This window comes from Oncorhynchus mykiss, chromosome 1 (assembly GCF_057628025.1).
Source record: "Oncorhynchus mykiss isolate SJ-2025 chromosome 1, ASM5762802v1, whole genome shotgun sequence".
Lineage (NCBI taxonomy): Eukaryota > Metazoa > Chordata > Actinopteri > Salmoniformes > Salmonidae > Oncorhynchus > Oncorhynchus mykiss.
Genome location: NC_143022.1, coordinates 81,341,785 through 81,354,284, shown reverse-complemented (window position 1 = coordinate 81,354,284; position 12,500 = coordinate 81,341,785). Strand labels below are relative to the sequence as shown.

Below are 12,500 nucleotides of genomic sequence, written 5' to 3'. Positions count from 1 at the left end.
AGAACAGTGGAGGGAGCACTGGATCCCCTTAATTTGAAAAAGCAAATTATTAGTTTGGACATTTGAGTCATTATCTTGAGACTACTATTCAGCTAATGGTGTAATTTGAGATATGAAATGCTTGCTACACTGAGATTAATGGGCTATGAAAGGGGTTTAGACCACAGCCAGTTCTACTGTCACTAAACCAAACAACAAACAGCCTGCAGCAGAATTATTCCAGGTTGTTCCTGTACCCTCAGGGGACATCCATCTAACCCGCCCCTTTTTGAAATGAAAAAGGCTTTAAAAATGAAACGTCTGATGAAGGGGCGGTAACCTAGCGGTTAAGAACGTTGGGTCAGTAATTGATAGCTCGCTGGTTTGAATCCCTTAGCAGACTAAATGAAACAAATCAGTCGATGTGCCCTTGAGCAAGGCACTTAACACTATATGCACCTGTAAGTCGCTCTGGGTAAGAGCGTCTGTTAAAACGTAAATGGAATGGCGTCTGACTAAAACGTAAATGGAATGCTTGTCATATGCATTGCTAACTAGCGTGCCACAGAGAAAGATATAGTACTGAGAGGACAGAACAGGGCATTCCCACTATAACAACTATTTCACTGCAGGAGCCCTTGTTTCCCATTTTTGGCCCACTTCGTTCTGTGTTGTCGTTATACTCTCTGTTCCTTGGGCGATCGATACTCAGCGACCTTCACTATCAGTCAGACTCCCAGGCAATGCATCGGGGGAATGTCACTTTTGAAGGACGCTATTACCACGGTGCCCACGGGAATCTCATCCCTTAACCTTCTCCAACGCTTCCTTGCACAACACAAACACACTCCCAGAGAAAGACAAACCGAGACTGAAGGATGCGACAGACAGCATAAGGTCTATTTCTCAACTTAGAAATCACAATGTCCTAAAGTGTTCTTCACACCCTGCCATCACAACATCACCTCTCTATGTGAGCAGTGAAACACTACACCTATCTCAAACCAAGCACTCAAATCGCTGAGCTGACATACTGACTAAACAGAACGATCTCTGCAGTTTGGAGTGCCCTGAGGAACTCCCTGAAGTGGAGCTCTATAGTTTTAGCCCTGGGTGTCAATGCCTTAATCATTATCACAGTTCCATACAGCAGGGTTTCCCAAATTCGGTCCTGCCCCCCACGTGCACGTTTTGGTTTTACCCTATCACTGGGAGGGGGGACGAGAGTGGAAACCTGTGTTATCCATGACCTAATAGTGGTGCATTGATCTGATGGGAGGGACTCTCCTCAGATGAGTCTAGATCAGTGTTTCCCAGCTCTGGTCCTCCAGTACCCCCAACAGTACACATTTTCATTGTCGCCCTGGACAAACACACCTCATTCATCTCATTGGGGGCTTGATGATTAGCTGACAAGTTGAATCAGGTGTGCTTGTCCAGGGTTTCAATAAAAAGGTGTACTGTTGGGGGTACTGGAGTACTGGAGTTGGCAAACACTGGTCTAGATGTCCCCTGGGTTCCTCTGAGATTGACAGGCAGCTGTCTCCTTATGAAGTCATCTGTCCTTCGATTCCCAACTTTCTTTTGAAGAGTCGTGACATCTCCATAATTCATTACAAAAAGAGAAAATAGCTGTTGTACTGCCATCATCTTTGGGCAGTTTGTGATGCTGAACAGCCAACAAGCCTAGCATTAAAATCAGTTCTAGGTTGTTTAAAACAATAGAGGCTCTCCAGTGTGCTTCATGGATGTTGGCTACTTGACGATGTGGACCTCTGGTTGAGAGACTCTCTGCATGCACAGACATCCAGAGGAACTGAGGCTCGTTTCACTGCGTGTGTTGTCAAAGAGGGGAACATCTCCAGTAAGAGTGCCTCTCAAAGTCTGGCACAGCAAGGGAAGTGCTCTTAACCCCAAATGAAATATCTTTTTACGCCAGGGAATCTAAGTGTAACATCACCAGAGCCAATGGGAAGGACTCTCAGGCAAGGCCCAGGGGACATTATACTGTAGGGATCATGTTGGAGCAACACCAAAGCATTGCTTGTAGAAGAACAAATTAGAATGGACATGGACATTATGTACATGCTGGCTGTCGTTGTGAGCTCTATTCAGTGATAATGAATATAATAATGCCCTTTCTGAATCTACTCCGTTCTACTCCTTCCTCTATGAACAATAGCAGAATTAGACTTAATTGTATTTCTGATCCCTCGGAAACTCATCAAAAAACTCCCAGCTCATAGTTGGGTTTAGCATGATGTTAATAAGACACCGCCGAGCTGAATAAGACAATTCTGAGCCATTAGTCAAATCAACTCATAAAAGTTTATCTTAGCTGGTAATCGTGACAGTTTGAGGCACCGCAAAGGAAATATAGCGATGACACTAATTGACATTGTTGCAAATGATGGGGAATAACCAATCACAATGAGACATCACCAGTTGTAAACTCGACATGGCACACTTCTGAAAACCACAGTGAATGTGACTGTACATCAAACGTTGTAATGGTAAAACCTTTGATATCATTTCCGCCTGACACGATCACTTTGCCTACTCTTAACTAATATGTTGGCATGCATAACCTTTTTTTTTTACCAATTCTGATGGTTGTAAAAAACTGAATTTTTACAATATTACCGTTATATCAACACACTCACTAGCCACCCCCGTTTAACAACTCTACATCACTGTAACATGGTAGGCATCAAGTCACTTGCCGATAATGTTGCATGCCCAATATAGATACATATTTTTAACAACGTGATGTTGGTCTCTAAATGGATAACTTGAAAGAACATGATGTAGGTAATTAAATAATCGAAAGAAACACGTTTATTTATTAGCCTAGTCTAGTTTAGTCATATCATACGTGTTTAGTCATATCATGGGAAATAGGCTTCACATTAAATCATTGTCAAAAGCACAAGAGTTTGGCTACTGTTGTATGTAGGTCTATATTATTTATAGATGGAGCATAAATACACTGAACAAAACAAAAACGCAACATGCAACAATTTAAAAGATTTTACTGAGTTACAGTTCATATAAGGAAATCAGTCAAATGAAATACATTTATAGGGGCCTAATCTGTGGATTTCACATGACTGGGAATGCAGACATGCATCCGTTGGTCACAGATACTTTTTTTAAAATGTAGGGGCGTGGAACCGAAAACCAGTCAGTATCCTGAGTGGCGCAGCGGTCTAAGGCACTGCATCGCAGTGCTAGATGCTTCACTACAGACCTGGGTTCGATCCCGGGCTGTATCACAACCAGCTGTGATCGGGAGTCCATATGGTGGCGCACATTTGGCCCAGCGTCGGGAGGGTTTGGCCAGGGTACGCTGTCATTGTAAATAATAATTTGTTCTTAACTGACTTACCTAGTTAAATAACAAATCTGGTGTAGGCACCATTTGCCTCATGCAGTGTGGCACATCTCCTTATCATTGAAGTTGATTGTCACCTGTGAAATGTTGTCCCTTCAATGTTTGTGTGAAGTTGCTGAATATTGGCGGGAACTGGAACACGCTATCATACACGTCAATCCAGAGCATCCCAAACATGCTCAATGGTGACATGTCTGGTGAGTATGCAGGCCATGGAAGAACTGGAACATTTTTAGCTTCCAGAAATTGAGTACAGATCCTTGCGACATGGGGCCATGCATTATCATGCTGAAACATGAGTTGATGGCAGCAGATGAGTGGCACGACAATAGGCCTCAGGATCTCGTCACGGGATCTCTATGCATTCAAATTGTCATGGATAAAATGCAATTATGTTCGTTGTCCATAGCTTATGCCTGCCCATACCACCATGGGGCACTGTTCAGAATGTTGACATCTTAAAACCATTTGCCCATACACATGGCCTGTGGTTGTGGGAAAAAAGTGCACCTGTGCAATGATCATTCTGTTTAATCAGCTTCTTGATATGCCACAACTGTCAGGTGGATGGATTATCTTGGCAATCAGAAATGCTCACAAACAGAATAACACAATTTGAGAGAAATACGCTTTTGTGCATACAAGACATTTCTGGGATCTTTTATTTCAGCTTATGAAACATCGGACCAACACTTTACATGTTGCGTTTATATTTCTGTTCAGTGTAGAAATATGATCTTATAGAAATAACTTCAAAGCAATTGTATGTGGCACCGGAACCACTGACTTGCTGCAATGTTCTACTATTAAGACACCTGCCAGTAACACTTAACTGATTAGGACAGCTCATGAGGTGTCGTAAATGTCTGTTGACTAGGTGGGATTCTTCTGACTAAAGAGGCTTCATGCATAGCTTTTTTTTCTATCCATAAGAGTAGGAGTAAAATGTCTCTATTCTCAGCACTTATTATCCATTTTCTACCATGAGACACTTTGTGGATACAGGCCCAGGTGTGATGAACTAAATCCTCAGGAGTTGTTTTGTTTCAAATACTGTCTAAATATGGGTGGGATTTGCACTTTAGGTTATAATTCATTGGTTATATTGCACCACACAAGCTCAATCAAGTGTAATGAAAGTAATTGAAAGAAAACAAATACTATTTCAACCTAGGTCTGCTAACTTACAACTCTTTGCAGGACTGCAGATGTAAATTGGTTCCTTAGCTACGTAACTCCAACGCATTTACATGGATTTGTAAGCTGAAATGTTGATTAATGTGTACTGTCACTGTATAATAAACAGCATACGTAAAATGAAAAACACAACAGCACGGCTCAACTCCAGTTTAGCTAGGCTAACTCCCCATGTATGAAGGACCATTGAGGCATGGCCTAGCTTTTTAATAGAACTGTCATCACTTAGGCAAAGTTGATATTCTCCCCACAGCGTAAGCTCTGTGTACATCAGGCTTGGTGTTATTGATAATTGAGAGGAGTCAAGTTCCAAACGCTGCAGACATTCACAGCAGGTCAGATTATCAGCATTCCTCATTCATCTTCTCTCAGTGATGTACCAGGAGCTGGGCAAACACTCTGGGCCTTGTATTAACTTTCCATACAGTGTCTTACAGCACGTTCACTTTCACTTCTACTGAAACCTGCAGAGGAGGCAAATAGGAAAACACTCACATGGCCACTCCTGCTGCAGCAGAGCGCGGCTTGGCATTATTGGGCATTTCTGGGGAATTTGTTTGTAGGATTTGTTATTTTCTTGGAGTGCCTTGTTGAGTCCTATGTATTGCATTTGTGACACGTGGTGTGCATGGTCGTTTACGACTCAGTCTTGGATAGGAAACACGCCTTATCGTGTGAATTTGAACTGATGAAGTGTGTTCCTTGTTTTTTTTTACTAACATTATCTCTTTCTTTTTTTCTCTCTCTTTCTCGGTCTCCCTTTCCTGTCATCTCTCTATTTTCCCTGCAGCATCACCCACCATTCCTCCATTGGTCTCAGAGCATTTCAAGCAATGTCACGAGAAGGACCTGGCCTACTGCTTGAACGATGGAGAATGCTTCGTCATCGAGACGCTGAGTGGACCACACAAACACTGCAGGTGCGGCGTGTGTGTGTGTGTGTGTGTGTGTGTGTGTGTGTGTGTGTGTGTGTGTGTGTGTGTGTGTGTGTGTGTGAAAGAGGCATTAGAGTGGGTAGATTGAGAGAGTCTACTGTTATAGACTGATAAGTGTTCCACATAATTTTTTCCAAGAAACAGTATCTGGGACCATGTCTGTGAGGTGGTGAGTTTGATGGTGACTATTAGTTGACCAGCTGTGGTGCATAGAGTCCCTTTTCTGACAGATTTAAAGTGGCATTTTTACAGAAGTTTGTCCCCAAAGGGTGGTCAGAGAAAACAACTACAATCGTGTGCAACACTTGTAATTCAAAGCTTGAAATCTAAGACCTCCTGTGCATTTCAGCAAAGACATTTCTGAGTGCAAGTGATCATTGGAACAGGTTCTTCACAATTTACCCACCCCAAGTTACAATGGCATAGAGGAATGAATAAGTTAATATTCCTAATTGATGAGCCAAGAAATTAAGAGAACATGGTCCACGTTTGAATTGTAATTGGTGAAGTAGTTTAAGTCGTTGTACTTATTTGACTACTACTCGGAGGCACTTAGCCTTTTCAAACACTGGGCCTCTCTAATTACGTCCCAGAACAAACTCCTTCCAAATCATAATCTGAGAAATTCCAGTCGGCTGGTTGTTCAAAGACTTCTGTTATGTCACCTGCTCTGAAGGGACCAGGTCACCGAAGGCCTGATGTTTTAATGCTGAGGAGTTGTTACTGTGCCAGCCATGGCAATTCTCTGAAAGTATGTCACACAGAAGTAATGCTGCCAAGAGTACTACACAGACACAGTCACCAACACATCAAAGGGAATCTCAGAGAGTAGTGGATTTCCTGGGTTTTAGACAGTGCTACTTTATGGTTATTTGACTCGGGTCAAAACTCACCTCAGGTATGGCCCAATGATCTATATAAACCCAGGATTGCTGATGCTATGTAATGGGAGGTTTTGAAGCCACCTGTCGGGCATATTGGCACTCCCCAGAACAATCAGTCCTGCATAGAAATGAATGGAATTCTACATTACTTCAATTAAATGTCTCAAGGACAAAATTGCATCTATTTAAGTTTTTTTGTTGTTGAAGTGGGGAGAGTAATATTAAAACTTATATAAATATATACTTTAAGGAAAATGTTTTTATGTATCTGTTTTTTATGTTTTGACCATGACAGCTTGCTCAATTTCCACATTAGTTATTACAAGATTTAGGTTTAGGGTTTAGTGAATGATTTGTCCCAAATACAATTATTTTACTTTTTGAAATATTTAGGACTAACTTATTCCTTGCCACACATGCTGAAATTATCTGCAACTCTTTGTTATGTGTTGCAGTCATTTCAGTTGCTGTAGTAGCTGACGTTTATATTGTTGAGTCATCCGCATACATAGACACACCTTACCCAAAGGCAGTAGTATGTCATTAGTGAAGATTGAACAAAGTAAGGGGCCAATACAGCTACCCTGTGGAATTCCTGATTCTACCTGGATTATGTTGGAGAGGGTTCCATTAAAGAACACCCTCTGTGTTCTGTTAGACAGGTACAGTAACTCTTTATCCACAATATAGCAGGGGGTGTAAAGCCATAACACATACATTTTTCCAGCAGCAGACTATGACTGATAATGTCAAAAGCCACACTGAAGTCTAACAAAATAACCTCCACAATCTTTTTATCATAAATTTCACCAGTCATTTGTATAAGTGATGTGCTTATTGAATGTCCTTCCCTATTATCGTGCTGAAAGTCTGTTGTCAATTTGTTTACTGTAAAATAGCATTCTATCTGGTCAACCACTATGTTTTTCAGAAAATGAACTAAGGGTTGGTAACAGGTTGATTGGTTGGCTGCATGAGCCAGTAAAGGGGGCCTTACTTTTCTTAGGTAGCGGAATGACTTTTGCTTCCCTGAAGGCTTGAGGGCACACACTTTCTAGTAGGCTTAAATTGAAGATATGGCAAATAGGAATGGAAATATTGTCTGCTATAATCCTCATAATTTCCCATCCAATTTGTCAGACCACGGTGGATTGTCATTGTTGATTGACCCTCCCCCCCAAAAAAAATCCTCTTCCACACTCACTTTACGGAATTCAAAATTAAAATGCTTGTTTTTCATAATTTGTTCAGATATACTTGGATGTGTAGTATCACCGTTTGTTACTGGAATTTCATGCCTTTGCAAATTTTGCCAATGAAAAAAGTATTAAAGTAGTTGGCAATATCAGTGGGTTTTGTGATGAATGAGCCATCTGACTCAATGAGCTGAGTTTGCCTTTTTGCCCCAAAATGTATTTAAGGAGCACAAAAACATTTTTCACTATCATTTTTTATATAATTTATCTTTGTTTCATAGGATAGTTCATTCTTATTTTTTTTGCAGTTTAGTCACATGATTTCTCAATTTGCAGTATGTTTGCGATCGGTTGTGCTGCCAGACTTATTTGCCATACCTTTTGCCTCATCACTCACAACCATACAATTTTCCTCATCAATCCAAAAGGATTTAACAATTTAAGTAATTTCCTTAATGGGTGCATGCTTGTTAGTAACTGGAATAGGCAATTTCATAAATGTGTCAAGTGCAGCATCTGGTTGCTCCTCATTACACACCACAGACCAGCACATATTATTTACATCATCAACACAAGAATCACTACACAACGTATTGTATGACCTCTTATACACTCTACAAGCCCAGCCTTTGGAACCTTGGTTTTCCTAGATATGGTTCCTATATTGTGATCACTACATCTGATGGATTTGGACACTGCATTAAAGCAAAATTTCTGCAGCATTTGTAAATATGTGATCAATACATGTTGATCATTTCATTCCTGTGTTGTTTGTAACTACCCTGGTAGGTTGACTGATAACCTGAACCAGGTTGCAGGCACTGGTTACAGTTTGAATATTTTTGTTGAGTGGGCAGCTTAATGAAAGCCATTCAATACCCAGAAAATATACCTCTCTGTTGATATTACATACATTATCAAGCATTTCGCACATGTTATCAAGATACTGACTGTTAACACTTGATGGTCTATAGCAGCTTCCCACAATAATGGGCTTTATGTTAGGCAGATGAACCTGTATCAAAATTACTTCAACAGTATTTAACATGAGATCCTCTCTAAGCTTTACAATAATGTGGTTCTTATTATAGACCCCAACACCACCCCCATTGTCATGTTTGTATTTTCTGTAGATGTTATAACCATGTATTGCTACCACTGTACTTATCTAAGTGAGTTTCTAGCAAGTTATTGACTTCACAAACCTTGTTTCTTAGGCTACATATGTTAACGTGAGCTATTTTTTGCACTTTTCTGGGATGCTTGATTATTTTCATTGCTTTACTAGGAAGCTTAGCAGAAGTGGACATGCTCATGCTAGTTATGTTAGGTCAGGGTGAGCTGCACACAGTGGACTTCCTACTAGGGCACACCGCCTCAGTGCCTACAGCATCCCTCTGGTTCATAGGCACATGAGTACTGTATACAATAGCAGTGGGATCAGCAGAGACATTCAGGGCAGTAATTAGGTTACTTACATTGTGTCTTCCAATGCCCCTGGGATAATGTACATTTGCTGAAGCATTATGACAACTCAGAGACACAATGGTTGGGATTAACTGAGCTGGGCTTGGGTCATTGATAAGTCGTTGTCTCAACGCAGCCTTATAATGCTGTGAAAGGATCCAGGAACCCAAATGATTTGGTTGGATCCCATCCTCCTTCTAAAATGAGCTTTGTTTCCAGAAGGTATCAAAATTGTCAATAAATGTTATACCCACAGAGCTGCAGTAGTCTCGTAGCCAGTTATGGAGGGCTAAAAGTCTGCTGAAACATTCAATGCCACGATTTAGGGAGGGTAGAGGGACAGATATTATGGGGAGTTTGTTGGTGTCAAGCAGTGACCCAATCTGTTACGCTCGTCGTTTGAATGAGGAGACCAAGGTGCAGCGTGGTAGGCAAACATCTTACTTTTATTAAAATGAACACCGAAAAAACAACAAAATACAAAATGAACGTAAAGTTCTGCAGGTGTCACGCGCTGACCTTAGTTATCTTTGTTTTCTTTATTATTTGGTTAGGTCAGGGTGTGACAAGGGTGGTTTGTGTAGTTTTCATATTGTCTAGGGTTTTTTGTATGTTTATGGGGTTTTCTAGTCTAGGTATTTTTATGTCTATGGTTGCCTGGATTGGTTCTCAATCAGAGGCAGCTGTTTATCGTTGTCTCTGTTTGGGGACCATATTTAGGTAGCCATATTCTTGGATAGTTTGTGGGTTGTTATTCTATGTTTAGTTGCCTGTATGCAATTGTCATATAGCTTCACGGTTCGTTTTGTTGTTTTGTATAGTTTTGTTCAGTGTCTTCTCTTTAATTAAAAGAGTTATGTACGCTTATCACGCTGCGCCTTGGTCTCCTCATTATGACGACCGTGACAGCAGGCTACACAGCAACTATACAAAATCAAGATCCCACAAACTAAGGTGGGAAAAAGGCTGCCTAAGTATGATACCCAATCAGAGACAACGATAGACAGCTGCCTCTGATTGGGAACCATACCATACCAGGCCAAACAAATAAATAGGAAAACTAGATTGCCCACCCTAGTCACACCCTGACCTAACCAAAATAGAGAATAAAAAGGATCTCTAAGGTCAGGGCGTGACACAATCAGTTGTTTAAAACCCATCTTCAGCTGTTCTGAGCTGCCCTTCATAATGTCATTGAATCCCATACGAACAATGAAATTCAATATTTCCTGATGCTGGTTTAAAACTTTTGGGAGCCGCTTATTAATGTCCTGTACTCGTGCTCCTGGATAGCACAACGTTTTTGCTCCAGGGACTGAGACATTTCTCAACATTGGACCTGCCCAATACAACAGTCACGGGAGTGTCAAGATGGAGCTGCACTGGCATCAAAACAGTGCCTCCTGTTCGTAAACCTGTCCTCTCCAAGTCGGAGTACTATAACTTTAGGTATATTTTCAAGACCAATCAGGTGGTGGTTGTTCTTCGTTGCCACCTGTTGCCGTGGCAACACAGTCTGAAAAGACTGCTGGAGACTTTCAGAGGCCGAGATTGCAGTGCAGGGAGATTGCAGTGCAGGCTGCTGGGCCTTGAACACGTTGATACAAGCGGACAGTAAAGGCTTGAAAATATTATTCTTCGCACCAGATGGGAGATGGAGAGTTCCACATCAAGGGTTAGGTTCCTCCGAAATTACCCTGATGGTGCGGTCTGCCCAACGCATCACCGGGGGCAAACTACCTGCCCTCCAGGACACCTACAGCACCCGATGTCACAGGAAGGCCAAAAAGGACATCAATCAACCGAGCCACGGCCTGTTCACCCCGCTATCATCCAGAAGGCGAGGTCAACACAGGTGCATCAAAGCTGGGACCGAGATAATGAAAAACAACTTTTATCTTAAGTCCATCAGACTGTTAAATAGCCATCACTAGCCGGCTTCCACTCGGTTACGCAGCCCTGCATCTTGGAGGCTGCTGTCCTATATACAACGACTGGTCACTTTAATAATGGAACACGAGTCACTTTAATGATGTTGATATAATGTTTACATACTGCTTTAGTCATTTCATATGTATACACTGTATTCTATAAATATATATAAGCATTTCGCTATGCCCGCAATAACACAATTTTTTTGATTGTCTTTGTTATTTCTATTAAGTTTATGGGATGGGAATGTCCCTTGGTCCTAAATACATAAAACATCCCTTGCATCAAAAAGAACATGGAGTCACTGTAACTGTGTTGTATAGTATACAGTGATTCCAGATACTGGGTGTGGATGATTTCTATAACATTAAGTGAGAGAGGGCTGATTTGATTGTTGGGGAAAAATGATACAATTATTGGTTGTTATTTGCCTTTGAAATGAAAGCACTCTCAACAATCAGACCTATCAGCATGGTTTCCAGTCAAAGGCCAGTCAATGAAGTAATATTATTACCATTTCAGTTTCATCTCTCAACATTGTTAATGAGGTCTATTCTAGCTGCACGTGTAAGGGTATATCATTGAACAATCCCTAGGCAATAGCCTCAGCAGACTGAGAGGGTCAGGGCCAGAACACTGCAGTGCATCTGAAATGGAAGAATGAGAATGTACACTGACTAAAATATAAACCAGCATGTAAAGTGTTGGTCCCATGTTTCATGAGCTGAAACCATAAATCTTCCATACACACAAAAAGCATATTTCGCTAAAATGTTGTATACAAATTTGTTTACATTCCTGTTAGTGAGTATTTCTCCTTTGCTGCTGACAATAAAAGGCCACTCTAAAATTAGACGTTTTGCCACACACAATGCCACAGATGTCTCAAGTTTTGCGGGAGCGTGCAATTGGCATGCTGACTGCAGGAATGTCCAACAGATGTTAATTTCTCTACCATAAGCCACAATCCTCAACTCAACAATTTTCCATAGAATCATAAATTAACAATCAACTCCCTTTCCCTAAGTCTCAAAGTAGCTGAAAACCGCATCCCAAACTATTAATTCAGTTTATCAAACCACCATTTACTACTGTTAGGCTGGGGTTACACGAAGCAACTGTCACGCATTTTTAGTTGCAGTTGCAGGTTACGAGTAACATCATCTCAAGAAACTTTGCTGTTACGTATAGCAACTCAAACGTGATTAAAATGGCATGCAACAGCCAATCAAATCAAAGCTGCTTCTGTCATATGGTTTGAGAACTTTAAACTCACCCCATGTCATCTACTGCATTACATTGTGATTTCACAAATTATTATTATTATTATTATTATTTGTGTATCCAACCGTTTTGGTTTAGACAAAATGCAATTGCCAGCTCTGTTTGATCAACTAGATAGCTAGCAAGGAGATAACCAAGCTAGCAACATATTTGCTAGCTAAACACAGCTCATGTTGAACAGTTTCAGTTGAAAATGGTCAGGAAGACGTTTGAGGGGATGAACTCTCTCTGA

At 41.0% G+C, this 12,500-nt stretch overlaps 1 protein-coding gene across 2 annotated transcripts in view; it reads left to right on the top strand.

The window, feature by feature from the left end:
• nrg3a (neuregulin 3a) overlaps nucleotides 1-12,500 on the top strand; it is a 384,160-nt gene that overhangs the window by 215,910 nt on the left and 155,750 nt on the right. For both annotated transcript variants that reach the window (XM_036986111.2, XM_036986107.2), the window contains exon 2: nucleotides 5,361-5,490. In XM_036986111.2, the coding sequence (XP_036842006.2) occupies nucleotides 5,361-5,490 (130 nt within the window). The remainder of the gene's footprint in view (nucleotides 1-5,360; nucleotides 5,491-12,500) is intronic.